The 16,214-nt window shown below is 34.7% G+C and overlaps 1 protein-coding gene across 1 annotated transcript; it reads right to left on the bottom strand.

Annotated features, from left to right (window-relative positions):
• Window positions 1–3,356: 3,356 nt before the first annotated feature.
• On the bottom strand, window positions 3,357–5,458 carry LOC134694543 (cerebellin-1-like). The gene is made up of 4 exons (XM_063555556.1): window positions 5,346–5,458; window positions 5,029–5,088; window positions 4,028–4,159; window positions 3,357–3,625 (listed from the first exon to the last, which is right to left on the bottom strand). The coding sequence occupies exons 1-4, from the start codon at window positions 5,440–5,442 to the stop codon at window positions 3,357–3,359; spliced, it is 558 nt and encodes a 185-aa protein (XP_063411626.1). The 5' UTR covers window positions 5,443–5,458.
• Window positions 5,459–16,214: the final 10,756 nt, after the last annotated feature.

The raw sequence follows: 16,214 nt of genomic DNA, 5'->3' as shown, positions 1-16,214 counted from the left end.
ACTAGAAAATCTTTAGAACAGAGAATTTGTCCAATTTGCAAGGATGGAATTGAAGGTGAGTTCCATTTTCTCATTCAATGTAAAGCATTATAACTTAATAGAAAAGTACTCTTTTGTAATTTAAGTGATATAGTTAATATGTGTGAACAAGATAAGTTTAGTTTCATTTTGAAAAGTAATGATACAGACATTAGTACTGTAAGTGTAGCTGGAATAAGCGATATGTATGATTTGAACATTCATTTAAAGCAAACATAATGCTGTTAAGAACTTTTATAGTATTAAAGCTGATTGTATTGTATGAATAACACCTCCATGCAATGTAAATATAAAATATGTATCTCTTATCTTTGAGAAAATCTGTTGTTTTCTTTTGGGTTTTTTTTTGGTTGTTTATTTTTGTATTTGTATTTGTATTTTGTAAATGTCGGCTGGTATCATTTCTGTGTCGGAATTTACACCAATAAATTTTTTTGATTTGATTTGATTTGTTAAATCATCAAACATGTCAAAATTTGTGTTCTTCCGTCGCCAGGATAATTGATTGCAGATTAGCTAAATAGCTATCGTAAAGTTCGAAGTAAGATACAATCAAAGAAATAATCATTTTGATAAATATATCTTAGAATCAAGTGACAACCATACGACAGATTTATCCATGCATTTGATCATCACCAGTGAACGTGACACACGACTGAAAACACAACTACTTTAGATATCAGCACACCAATAATAAATCTGCAAATTTGAAGAAGCGTTGATCATGTCAGTTTGCTTCAACAGTAAACTCATTTCTAGAGTATGTTCTTAAGTAGCCTTTTGTTCATCCATCAATGCATCGATAGAGATAAAAAAAAAAAAAACACCAGAGGCTCTAAAGAGCCTGTATCGCTCACCTTGGTCTATGTGCATATTAAACAAAGGACACAGATGGATTCATGACAAAATTGTGTTTGGTGATGGTGATGTGTTTGTAGATATCACTTTACTGAACACTCTTGCTGTTAACAATATCTTCATATAATACACTTTGCCCAGTAGTGAGAGAAAAAAATCATTTTGTAAAAATTTACCAAAATTGACTTGATAAACAATATAAATCCTTGTCCTTACCCGTATGTTCTATTCTTAGCCATGGCGGCCATATTGACTGGCCGGATTATCGGACACATTTTTTGAACTACATACCCCAATGATGATTATGGCCAAGTTTGGTATATTTGGCCCAGAAGTTTTAGAGAAGAAGATTTTTGTAAAAGTTAACAGACGACGACGACGGACGACGGACGGCAAGTGATTAGAAAAGCTCACTTGGCCATTCGGGCCAGGGGAGCTAAATAGGATGGGTTGAGATCTCAAAAATGAAAAATAGATAAACAACGTAACCTGTTCCTGTCACAAGGCACGGACCTTGGAAGTGGTCCTTAAATGGATAATTTTGGGTTGATACTCAGGCAAACTTCACTCAAAGGAACTTTCCAACTGACTGTCGAGAATTCTTGCTGACGATCGGTTGTTTTTCACGGGCACTTCGTCTTCCTCTTTAAAACATTTTGACCGCTAAGAAATAGCCAATAGTGTTAGAATTGGCGTTAAACACGAGCTTAAAGAATTATCTCAAAATGAAGCAAACATAACAGAACATCGCAATGCCGTTCGTCATTTTGATAGCCGTTCTATATTTTTACAGGAATTATCGTTCAGATATAAGTATTATCACATAATCTATAAATTGCACAGATATAAACTAAATATTTGCAGTAAAGGTTATACTGTTTAATGAAGTACTCCATAATAACAGTCTGCCATGGATACGTTTTACATTCGTGACATCACCAATTGCGATTAAGGGAGCTACCATTTGTTATAGTTTGCGGGGGGGGGGGGGGGGGGGGGTGAAGCTAGGATGCTAGGATGTAAAATGTTGTCCTGTGTTTTTTAAATTGTAATCTCTGTCCTGGCTTTTGATTTTCACTCTTTTCAGTTCGGCCTTTATAAGTTTATCCTGCATTTTTTTTTGCCAAGTTGCTTATTTATCCTGCTTTTTTTTATTTTTGCCAAGTTGCTTTTATATCTGCATTTTTCTTTTTTGTCAAGATGCTTATCCTGCCTTTTTAAAAATAAAAACTCCTGTCCTGCCTTTTTTTAAATATTTCATCCTAGCCCCCTCTAAAATTCAAATGGTTGCTCCCTTTGCATTGCCGGGATTTTTACTAGGTTTATGAGTGGCAGGTGTCACTAGGGGATCAGAATTGTTTACCCATCCGAAGCACTGTTTAAATCTCCAATTTGTTTTGTTGGCTTCATATTAATCAGCCATCACTTTTGTGCTAAAACGTTTCGTGTGTATTTTTATTCTTTTAGTCTGTCCGTCTTTCTTTCGTGGTATTATATTATTATTTCCCGCTGCATTTTTTGTGTGGCTTGTTCTAGTTTTTATTGTCAAATGGTCCTGCTGATGAAACAAACAAAGGGAATCGGTCATGTTATTTTGTCAGTAATGCACGAGGGAAAGACTTTTCTCAACATTTTTTTCACGTAAAATATTAGTGACTCGATAAGGTATGTTGCACAGATGTATCTGAATAAAGAATCTTACGGATTCTATTTCATGTTCCCTCAACAGGTCATCCATACATTGGTTTCTTTGTTAAGGCAGTGTTATCCATCATTACGTAATGAGTAACGATTTGAATATATATATATCCAAAGAATATTTGAGATTCTGAAACAGGGAATTGTAAGCACGTTATAATGAGGATCTGTTGCAATGCCTACCTGAAAATAGCATTGACATTCAATGGAGAAAAACAAGAATGTGTCCATAGAACACTGATGTCCCACTCGAACTTTCTTTTTCTATGTTCCGTGGACCGTGAAATTGAGGTCAAACTCTAAATTTGTATTACAATTAGAAAGATCATATCATAGGGAACATGTGTACTAAGTTACAAGTTGAATAGACTTAAACTTCATTAAAAACTACATTGACCAAAAACTTAAACCTGAAACTCGCACTATTATTTTCTATTTTCAGTGGACCGTGAAATTGGGTTTAAAACTCTAATTTGGCATTAAAAATTAGAAAGATCTTATCATAGGGAACATGTGTACTAAGTTACAAGTTGAATTGACTTCAACTTCATCAAAAACTACCTTGACCAAAAAAATTAACTTGGAGCGAAAAAGACGGACAGACGAACGAATGAACGAACGAACGAACAAACGAACGGACGGACGAAAGAACGCACAGAACAGAAAACATAATTCCCCTCTCTACTATCGTGAGTGGGGCATAGAAACAATCAACTTCATTTAACTTCTTTATTTTTAACTTCGATAAAATCTCATGTAATTTATCGAATAAGATACCCAGAAAACATGCTGTAGTTGTAAGCAGATTCACTGTAGATGTATTTCTCTGTGTTTGCCTGTTTAATGTAGACTTTGTCGCCTTTCTGAAGTTCTAATATCATATTTATAGTTCCCGTATTATAACCAAAATTGGCAGCACCAGGATAAACAGCTACTGTCTTCATGTCATTTTTCCATAGGAAGAGACGAAGAGTTTTATTATATGGCGTCATTACTGTGCATATGAACTGGTAAACCCCTGGTTTTGGAGCTGTGTATACCCCTGTACTTGGATTATTATAGTATAACTAATCGCCGTATTTGAATATCAAAAATAAGACAACGCGTGACCGAACGATGCATGGATTAAACGAGTGCGCGGCACGAGTTTAATCCATAGCGGCGTTCGGTCACAAGTTGTCTTATTTTTGATATTCAAATACGGCGATTAGTTATACTTTTTATTACATTGTCAAATTGCTTTTTTTTATGAAATTAATGTAGAAAATGTAAGGAACTATATGGTTTTCCTACGCATGTTTTGTTTCGACGTTATCGACGTCTTGACAACGCCTATTGTTGTATGACGTCAGAGAGTGAAATAACCACGTTTATTTCACATGTGAAATTATCGGATTTATCTAACTGGGAAATCAATGTAATTCATTGCAACCAATGTAATAATAGTCGTTATTGACGTTCGTCCAAACTTTGTCAAACTTTACAATTTCACCAGTTCCCAGGGTTTTTGATGCAGTAAGAGAAGCTGCAAAGGCTGAAAATGTGTCGTCGCGTTGATTTGTACCTGTGCAGATATTAAAAAATAAAATTGGAGTTAAAAAAATCTTAATACTTATAAAACGAAGATGTGGTATGAAAGCAAATGAGACAACTCTGCACAAGAGACCAAAATGTTACATAAATTAACATTATAGGTCACCGTACGGCCTTCAACAATGAACAAAGCTCATACCGCATAGTTAGCTATAAAAGCCCCCGACAATGTAAACAATTCAAACGAGAAAACTAACGGCCTTATTTATTTAAAAAATGAACGAAAAACAAATATGTAACACTCAAACAAACGACAACCACTGAATTATTTGTCTACAAAACAGTCTTTTTTAAATGATATCTGATGGTGATATGAGGTTTTTCATTCCATATATAATCTCATGTATAAAAAGTACTTCTATGTATTGAGAATATGTCAAGATTTCAAATTCTTGAATGTGGAAAAACATTAAAAACAAATAAGATTAAGCAGTCTTCATAATGCAATGAATAACGTCGATGCCTCTGCTGGTGGGCTATTAGTCCCCGAGGGTAGTACTTCGGTACTGGCATGAAAATACGGATTATTTGTGTTATTAAAATTTGCTGTTACAAAATATTATAAATTATTATAGATTAAGGAATGTATCTCCCTCATGCAAAGCTCTGATTCCTTTCACGGATTTGGCTATACTTTTGGACCTTTTGGATTATAGCTTTTCATCTTTTATATAAGCTTTGGATTTCATATGTTTTGGCCACGAGCATCACAAAAGAGACATGTACTGTCGAAATGCGCATCTGGTGCAAGAAAATTTGTACCGTTAATTTTATTATACAGTTAATTTACTATAAAAGTTCTGTAAAACACGATATACTAGATGCATCCCATATTATTACCTTTCTGTATTCCTTTGATCTTTAACATCATACTAAGAAGGTCTTCGAAAAGGGCGTTTTCTGTTCAACAAATAAATACTTGGATAAGAAAAAACAGTATATATAATACAAAAGCAATGCATTCAACAAGTTTGGTTAACCTATGTTTGTGTGTGGATTACTAAGGGAGATGTAAAAAAAATCATGTTTGTCAAATTCTTATCCATACTATTTCTTTATCAATTTATTCCTTTGCTTCACTTAAACATTATTTAGATACTTATTGTCTTAAATATATTGAATAAATTTCAATTAACAATATCATGAATATAACATACCAAGTTTTGGTGTACACGACCCTGAATCTGCCTTATGACCATAGCAACTCATAACCAATGCAACAACAATACAGCACACAACTCTCATGGTGTACATTGTTTACCAGTTTTTTATAACACTTCAAATGTCAGAATAATGCAACTATAAATAATAACTGCTTAATTGCAACATTGCATGTTATTAAATATGATAATGAAATTCGATAATAAAAACAGGATATTCAATTGCACTCCTTCCAGGAATTAAGAAAAAACTACATGTACTAATGTTCATGATTTTGGATCACTGCTAGTATTCCCTAACGGAAAGTCTAAAGTGGCGTATTTGCCCCCAATACAACCATTTTCCCCACAATATTGGAACTAATACATCAAATTCAAGGCCATATCATTTGCCAAAGAACTTTTAACAGATTTCACTTATTTTCCTCAAATTTTCTTAGACTTGTGGGTGGGAATGTGTAAATTTCCTGCACAGCTGGTCTTTTGTTTTGCTGATGAACCATGCAATAAAAACATGTACATCAACTTTGGGACACCTTTAAAAAATCAGCTTAAAAAAACATAAATACAAACATCCCAAATAAAGAAATAACATCAAGAAATAACATTCCATGGATCAAACACAATCAGTGGAAAATGCTAAAGATAGAGCCTATACAAACTAGATGCTCTAAAGAGCCTGTGTCGCTCACCTTGGTCTTTGTGAATAATAAAACAAAGGACGCAGATGGAATCATCACAAAATTGTGTTTTGATGATGGTCATGTGTTTGTACATCTTACTTTACTGAACATTCTTTCTGCTTACAATTATCTCTATCTATAATGAACTTGGCCCAGTAGTTTCAGTGGGAAATTGTTAAAAATTGAGTGTAAAGGACAATAAATTGATCATTTCGGTCATGTTGACTTATTTGCAAATCTGACTTTGTTGAACATTATTGCTGTTTACAATTTATCTCTATATATAATAATATTCAAGATAATAACCAAAAACAGCAAAAAATTCGTAAAATTACCAATTCAGGGGCAGCAACCCAACAACGGGTTGTCTGATTCATCTGAAAATTTTAGAGCAGATAGATCTTGACCTGATAAACAATTTTACTTCATGTCAGATTTACTCTTAATGCTTTGGTTTTTGAGTTATAAGCCAAAAACTACATTTTACCCATATATTCTATTTTTAGCCGTGGAGGCCATCTTGGTTTAAAAGCCAGGTCATCGGACACATTTTTTTAACAAGATACCACAAAGATGATTGTGGCCAAGTTTAGATTAATTTGGCAAAGTAGTTTCAGAGGAGAAGATTTTTGTAAAAGATTACTAAGATTTACGAAAAACGGTTAAAAATTGACTATAAAGAGCAATAACTCCTAAAGAGGTCAACTGACCATTTCGTTCATGTGGACTTATTTGTAAATCTGACTTTGCTGAACATTATTGCTGTTTACATTTTATCTCTTTCTATAATAATATTCAAGATAATAACCAAAAACAGCATCATTTCCTTACAATTACCAATTCAGGGGCAGCAACCCAACAACGGGTTGTACAATTCATCTGAAAATTTTAGGGCAGATAAAAGTTGACCTGATATACAATTTTACTACTGTCAGATTTGCTCTAAATGCTTTGGTTTTTAAGTTATAAGCCAAAAACTGCATTTTACCTCTATGTTCTAATTTTAGCCACGGTGGCCATCTTGGTTGGATGGCCGGGTCACAGGACACATTTTTGCTAAACTAGAAACCCCAAAGATGATTATGGCCAAGTTTGGATTAATTTGGCACAGTAGTTTCAGAGGAGAAGATTTTTGTAAAAGATAACTAAGATTTACGAAAAATGGTTAAAAATTGACTATAAAGGGCAATAACTCCTGAAGGGATCAACTGACCATTTTGGTAATGTGACTTATTTGTAAATCTGACTTTGCTGAACATTATTGCTGTTTACAATTTATCTCTATATATAATAATATTCAAGATAATAACCAAAAACAGCAAAAAATCCGTAAAATTACCAATTCAGGGGCAGCAACCCAACAACGGGTTGTCTGATTCATCTGAAAATTTTAGAGCAGATAGATCTTGACCTGATAAACAAATTTACTTCATTTCTGATTTTCTCTAAATGCTTTGGTTTTTGAGTTATAAGCCAAAAACTGCATTTTACCCCTATGTTCTATTTTTAGCCGTGGAGGCCATCTTGGTTTAAAAGCCAGGTCATCGGACACATTTTTTTAACAAGATACCCCAAAGATGATAGTGGCCAAGTTTTGATTTAATTTGGCCCAGTTGTTTCAGATGAGAAGATTTTTGTAAAAGATTACTAAGATTTACGAAAAACGGTTAAAAATTGACTATAAAGAGCAATAACTCCTAAAGAGGTCGTCTGACCATTTCGATCATGTGGACTTATTTGTAAATCTTACTTTGCTGAACATTATTGCTGTTTACAATTTATCTCTATATATAATAATATTCAAGATAATAACCAAAAACAGCAAAAAATCCTAAATATTACCAATTCAGGGACAGCAACCCAACAACGGGTTGTACAATAGACCACTTTCGAGTTCATCCGTCACCGGCAAAAACTCGTCAATTATGCACGCTTTTATGACGTCATTTACCAGATAGAGGGGCTCGCCTGTATCCCTGCACTATTTACGTTCATCAAGCGTCTTAGTGATCGTCTTTGTGCAGGATAAACTAGAAATAATGGTTGCTATGTAGGTACTTACTGACAATTCCCTAATGACAGCAGTGTTGATTGTCTATTTTCAGAATTCAATTTGCCGAATAATTCGTACAAAATAGAATTATAATTTTCCAACCACTCGCTCAACATTATAGGGAAGTGACGACGCCCCTAAACGCACAGATGACGGTGATAAAGGCGCGTATAATTGACGAGTTTTTTTCCGGTGACGGATGAACTCGAAAGTGGTCTATTCATCTGAAATTTTTTGGGCAGATAGAAGTTGACCTGATAATCAATTTTACTACTGTCAGATTTGATCTAAATGCTTTGGTTTGTAAGCCAAAAACTGCATTTTACCTCTATGTTCTATTTTTAGCCACGGCGGCCATCTTGGTTGGATGGCCGGGTAATCGGACACATTTTATTAACAAGATACCCCAAAGATGATTGTGGCCAAGTTTGGATTAATTTGGCCCAGTAGTTTCAGAGGAGAAGATTTTTGTAAAAGATTACTAAGATTTACGAAAAGTAGTTAAAAATTGACTATAAAGGGCAATTGTGATCAAAGGTTCCAGGATTATAATTTAGTACGCCAAACGTGCGTTTCGTCTACATAAGACTCATCAGTGACGCTCATATCAAAATAGTAATAAACCAAACAAATACAAAGTTGAAGAGCATTGAGGATCCAAAATTCCAAAAAGTTGTGCCAAATACGGCTAAGGTAATCTATGCCTGGGATAAGAAAATCCTTAGTTTTTCGAAAAAAATCAAAGTTTTGTATACAGGAAATTTATAAAAATGACCACATAATTGATATTCATGTCAACACCGAAGTGCTGACTACTGGGCTGGTGATACCCTCGGGGACAAAACGTCCACCAGCAGAGGCATCGACCAAGTGGTGTAAATTGTTATCAAAGGTACCAGGATTATAATTTAGTACGCCAGACGCGCATTTCGTCTACATAAGACTCATCAGTGACGCTAATATCAAAATAGTAATAAACCAAACAAATACAAAGTTGAAGAGCATTGAGGATCCAAAATTCCAAAACTTTGTGCCAAATACGGCTAAATCTATGCCTGGGATAAGAAAATCCTTAGTTTTTCGAAAAATTCAAAGTTTTGTATACAGGAAATTTATAAAAATGACCACATAATTGATATTCATGTCAACACCGAAGTGCTGACTACTGGGCTGGTGATACCCTCGGGGCAATAACTCCTGAAGGGATCAACTGACCATTTTGGTAATGTTGACTTATTTGTAAATCTGACTTTGCTGAACATTATTGCTGTTTACAATTTATCTCTATATATAATAATATTCAAGATAATAACCAAAAACAGCAAAAAATCCTTAAAATTACCAATTCAGAGGCAGCAACACAACAACGGGTTGTACAATTCATCTGAAATTTTCTGGGCAGATAGATCTTGACCTGATAAACAAATTTACTTCATGTCAGATTTACTCTTAATGCTTTGGTTTTTGAGTTATAAGCCAAAACTGCATTTTACCCCTATGTTCTTTTTTTAGCCGTGGAGGCCATCTTGGTTTAATAGCCAGGTCATCGGACACATTTTTTTCACAAGACACCACAAAGATGATTGTGGCCAAGTTTTGATTTAATTTGGCCCAGTTGTTTCAGCTGAGAAGATTTTTGTAAAAGATTACTAAGATTTACGAAAAACGGTTAAAAATTGACTATAAAGAGCAATAAGTCGTAAAGAGGTCAACTGACCATTTCGGTCATGTGGACTTATTTGTAAATCTGACTTTGCTGAACAATATTGCTGTTTACAATTTATCTCTTTCTATAATAATATTCAAGATAATAACCAAAAACAGCATCATTTCCTTAAAATTACCAATTCAGGGGCAGCAACCCAACAACGGGTTGTACAATTCATCTGAAAATTTTAGAGCAGATAAAAGTTGACCTGATAATCAATTTTAACCATGTCAGATTTGCTCTAAATGCTTTGGTTTTTGAGTTATAAGCAAAAAACTTCATTTTACCCCTATGTTCTATTTTTAGCCATGGCGGCCATCTTGGTTGGTTAGCCGGGTCACCGGACACATTTTTAAATTAGATACACCAATGATGATTGTGGCCAGGTTTGATTTAATTTGGCCCAGTAGTTTCAGAGGAGTGGATTTTTGTAAAAGTTAACGACGACGGACGCCAAGTGATGGGAAAAGCTCACTTGGCCCTGTTGGCCAGGTGAGCTAAAAAGCAAGAAAAACAAATAAATGGTCAAATTATAGGTCTTTTCAAAAGGAATGTAAGAAACAACTGAGGAAAGCAGAATACGAATGCGTCCAACCAAAACATCTTTGAGGTCCTAAACAATAAATGATACAAAGCCGTTTTGGAAAAACATTAAATCCAAACGCCAGAACTCAGGAGGAATTAAACCATTAAAAAGAGGACTAATATTGTAAGTGACAGTAAAGGGAAAGCCGAACTTCTACTATAACAATTCAAATCCGTATTCACATTAACATCAGGCACTAACCTACCAACAACAAGAATACAAGCTAAAATCAACATAACACCAATAATGATCGACCAAAAGGGACTGAAAAACTATTAAAAAACACAAACCCAAACAAAGCCTCTGGACCAGACAATATTTCAAACTGCATATTAAAGGAATGCACTGAACAACTATCACCCATCCTTCAAATTATAAAACAATGCTCGCTAGACACAGGTGAACTACCAAAAGATTGGAGAGGCGCGAATATATCCAGTATCTTCAAAAAATGAGACAAACTTCTAGCAGAAAACTATAGATCTGTATCCTTAACACCTGTCTTAAGCAAATTCTAGAACATATCGTATGCAGACATATTCTAAAACATCTGAAGAAAGCAAGATCCTAACCATCGTCAACCACGGCTTCAGGTCAGGATACTCATGTGAAACCCAACTTATTACTAGCATCAACAACTTCCTACAAGAACATGACAAGGGACATCAAGTCGGCGTAGGCATATTAGATTTCTCAAAAGCTTTCGACACAGTACCACACAACAAATTATTACATAAGTAAGATCAATATGGAATTACACACACACATGGCATAAAAACTTCCTAACTGCAAGATCAATGCGAACAATCGTGGAAAGCGAATAATCTAGCGAAACAACAGTTGACTCTGGGGTCCCCCAGGGCACAGTTTTAGGACCAATCATGTTCCTGTGCCACATAAAGGACCTCCCAGACAGCGTAACATCATCAGTAGGACTATTTTCGGACGATTGCCTACTGTACAGAACAATTAAAAATAGCCAAGACCAACAAACTAGAGGCTCTAAAGAGCATGTGTCGCTCATCTTGGTCTATGTGAATATTAAACAAATTTAAGGACGCAGATGGATTCATGACAAAATTGTGTTTTGTTGATGGTGATGTGTTTGTACATCTTAATACACTGAAAATTCTTCCTGCTTACAATTATGTCTATCTATAATTAACTTGGCCCAGTAGTTTCAGAGGAGAAGATTTTTGTAAAAGATTACTAACATTTACGAAAAAATGGTTAAAAATTGACTATAAAGGGCAATAACTCCTAAAGGGTTCAAATGACCATTTCAGTCATGTTGACTTATTTGTTGATCTTACTATGCTGAACATTATTGCTGTTTACAGTTTATCTCTATCTATAATAATATTAAAGATAATAACCAAAAACAGCAAAATTTCCTTAAAATTATCAATTCAGGAGCAGAAACCCACAACGGGTTGTCTGATTCATCTGAAAATTTCAGGGCAGATAGATCTCAACCTGATTATCAATTTAATTATGTCAGATTTGCGCTAAATGCTTTGGTTTTTGAGTTATAAGCCAAAAACTGAATTTTACCCCTATGTTCTATTTTTAGCTGTGGCGGCCATCTGGGTTGGTTGACCGGGTCACGCCACTCATTTTTTAAACTAGATACCCAAATGATAATTTTGGCCAAGTTTGGTTTAATTTAACCATGTAGTTTCAGAGGAGAAGATTTTTGTAAAAGATTACTAACATTTACGAAAAATTGTTAAAATTTGACTATAAAGGGCAATAACTCCTAAAGAGGTCAACTGATCAACTGATCATTTCAGTCATGTTGACTTATCTGTTTATCTACTTTGCTAAACATTATTGCTGTTTAGTTTATCTCTATCTATCATAATATTCAAGATAATAACAGAAATTATCAATTCAGAGGCAGCAACCCAACAACAGGTTGTCTGATTCAAAAACTGCATTTTACCCCTATGTTCTATTTTTAGCTGTGACAGCCATCTTGGTTGGTTGGCGGGGTCACGCCACACATTTTTTAAACTATATACCCAAATGATGATTGCGGCCAAGTTTGGTTAAATTTGGCCCAGTAGTTTAAGAGGAGAAGATTTTTGTAAAATTTAACGACGACGGACGAAGGACGCAAAGTGATGGGAAAAGCTCACTTGGCCCTTCGGGCCAGGTGAGCTAAAAACTACAAACAGATTTGGAACAACTAGAAATCTGGGCCGACAAATGGGGGATGCGATTCAATGTCAAAAAGTGCCATGTCTTATCCATGAATAAAAAAGCAGACACATCCTATACGCTTATTAACACATCATGCAAGAGGTACAAGCGAACCCATACTTAGGACTCCAAATATCAAACGATCTAAGATAGAGTATCCATATTAACTTTGGGCTTTCTTAGAAGGAACTTGAGGTACGTACCAGAGGCATGTACGAAAGTAGCATACATGTGCATGTATATCCCTAGTAAGATCGACAATGGAATATGGCACAATTAATTTTGAACCCATAATATATGAAAGGGGATATTGGCAAACTAGAACGTATACAAAACAGAGGCACACGAGTCATTAACACAAATACAGGAGTCGAGAAACAGGGTCCATAACTTATATGAGACGCCAGCTTGAAATGGACACGCTAGAGGAAAGAAGCCGACACAGCCTTGTATTATCCTTATTTACAAAGTGGTTGAGGGTCTGGTGCCGGTTCTACCAGCTGACAATTTTGTCATACCAGCACGACCTAAACGAACTATCAAAGCCAAAACATATTCAAACTGTGAAACTGACAATACTAGAACGTCAAGTAATCAATAACACCAGAGAACTTAAAGTACCAAATAGCTAAAAACTACAGTACAAACATTCATTTGTTGTGGAAACAACTATTCACTGCAACCAACTACCAGATAAAGTTGTGCATGCAAGTTCCGTAGAGGCATTTAAGACCGCTCTACAAGAATACTGCCAATACCAACGGCGCTCTTCTCCGCCGTGTATAAAAGCCTAAACAGGATTCGTCACGTACCATTACAGATACAGACAGATAGACCTAAATATAAAGCTTTATCACAACTGTCAAATAAACTCAACATTAACCAAGAAAAAGAAACATTGATCGATGAACCATGAAAATGAGGTCAAGGTCAGATGAACAATGCCAGGCAGACATGTACAGCTAACAATTCTTCAATACAACAAATACAGTTTACCTATTCCTTTTAAATTTAAAGAAAAACAGACCAAAACACACACTAAACACTTACCAATGGACCGTGAAAATGAGGTTAAGGTCATATAAAACCTGCGTAACAGACACATAGATCATAAAATATTTCCATTTCTCAAAAACTTAACTTTGACCACTGAACCATGAAAATGAGGTCAAGGTCAGATGACACCTGTCAGCTAGACATGTACACCTTACAATCATTCCATACACCAAATATAGTTAACCTATTGCATATAGTATAAGAAAAACAGACCAAAACACAAAAAATTAACTATAACCACTGAACCATGAAAACGAGGTTAAGGTCAGATGACACCTGCCAGTTGGACATGTACACTTTACAGTCTTTCAAGACATATATTGCTTATAGTAACTGAAATATGGACTTGACCACCAAAACTTAATCTTGTTCACTGATCCATGAAATGAGGTCGAGGTCAAGTGAAAACTGTCTGACGGACATGAGGACCTTGCAAGGTACGCACATACCAAATATAGTTATCCTATTAAGTACTTATATTAAGAGAGAATTTAACATTACAAAAAATCTTAACTTTTGTTTCAAGTATTCACTGAACCATGAAAATGAGGTCAATGACAATGGACGTGTGACTGACGGAGACTTTGTAACATGAGGCATCTATATACAAAGTTTGAAGCATCCAGGTCTTCAACCTTCTTAAATATAATGCGTTTAAGAAGTTAGCCGCTGCGGGATGACTATCCCTATGTCGAACTTTCTGCAACAAAAGTCGCAGGCTGAACAAAAATTAAAACTGAACCCCAAAAACTTTTTGAATCGATTCAATTGGATCAATTACCCCCACACTCGATCTCAGCCTTCCTTTGTAGCATGGAACATTGTAGTACCATTTCAGAGAGATCCAAAGACTTAAACAGAAGTTATTGTCTGGGAACTTTGTTTAACAGTAGTTTTAATTAAGGTTTGTTACAAAATCAAAATGGGGTGCATAAGGTGCACTTTATTTTTAGATCTGTAACAACCTTTATAATATTTTTTTTATTTGACTTGTTATAAATGAAACTGATCTCCCCACCAAGCTCCATCTGATTAGCAATCATACCACATCGTCTTTTTACTCTTATATGGAGTTGTCTAACAATTGGGTTCATTTTGAATTACTTGTTGATGTCTTGTTTTGCTGATAACTTTTTGCACTGTTCAAAATCTTGGCAACTAGAAGTTGGGTTGCTGTTGTTATGATATTGTAATGATTATGTTTATTTATGTTGGCCTAATTTGTGTTGAATGGCCTGATAGTTGTTTACCAAATTATTAAATAACTGTGCAGTTTAGGAATCACTGGAACAATCACAGAATGATTGGAACTTTCTAGAATGATCCTTATAAAAGATGCGTAATTTAAACTTCTACGTTATTCCAGAAACTTCCGTTGTAACTTTCCAGGATTTTCCACAATGTTCCATTATAGAGTGTTCTAGAACTTTCCATGACAACACTATATATACAGACACTAAAGTTAAACTCTCATAATTAAACTTGGACATAGACATTGATAGACATTAGTATTCACAGCATTTGGATTGACACTTTTATTCTACAAACAACATCATACTGGATTGTGACATTAGTAGTGAACGTAATATTCAAATTGGATTCCGAAAGATTTCCGGATACAGATAAAGATAACAGATTGGACTCATATTTTGACAGTTAAGTTAACAGTAATATTTGTGTAATACCTTTTGTAAACTTTTGTATATTAAATATTGTTAAATTTTACTATTGATTTGTGTCTTTTGTTGGCTACAATTTAAAGGCGATTTCTGGCCGTAACAGAAATTGGGGGCTCGTCCGGGATACTGAACATATTTTATTCAAAATTTGTTTAATATTTTTATTATAACTAGCCAACAAAATTCTACAAAATGGCATTTGATGCTGGTAAATTTTTGAAAACGCCAGACCTGGAGAGTTTTGATAATTTAAAGAAAGAGGAATTAGTGTTGCTTGCTAAACAACTGAAATTAGCTTTTAAAGTATCTATGAGAAAACAAATTATAAAAAATTTGGTTATAGACAAACTAGTTGACGCAGAAATTTTAGGTGAAGAGGCTCTTGAACTTAAGGTCGAAAATGTTGACGCCTTTAAATTAAAACAGCTTGAATTAGAACATGAACTTAGATTAAAAGAACTGGAAATGAAGGAAAGATTGGAAATGGATAAACAAGAAAAAGAAAAAGAAGATGAATTCAAATTAAAACAAGATGAACTTAAATTAAAACAGGCAGAACTTGAAATGAGGGAAAGACTAGAGATGGAAAAGCTGAAAATTGAAATGGTCAAAGAAGAAAGCAACACTAAAGTCCAGTCAAAATCAGATTATTTTGATGCAGCAAAAAATATACGTTTGGTTCCAAAATTTTGTGAAAAAACAGTCGATAAATATTTTCCACAGTTTGAGAAAATTGCTAATAATTTGAAATGGCCAATGCCGTATTGGACTACCATGCTGCAAAGTGTTTTTGAGGGTAAGGCCGCTGAAATATACTCTGCACTTCCATCAGAAAAAAGTTCTGATTATGACACGGTGAAACAGGAAGTTTTGAAAGCCTATGAGCTAGTACCAGA

The sequence above is a fragment of the Mytilus trossulus genome, chromosome 13 (genome assembly GCF_036588685.1).
Source record: "Mytilus trossulus isolate FHL-02 chromosome 13, PNRI_Mtr1.1.1.hap1, whole genome shotgun sequence".
NCBI lineage: Eukaryota > Metazoa > Mollusca > Bivalvia > Mytilida > Mytilidae > Mytilus > Mytilus trossulus.
This window is presented reverse-complemented; position numbering and strand designations above follow the sequence as displayed.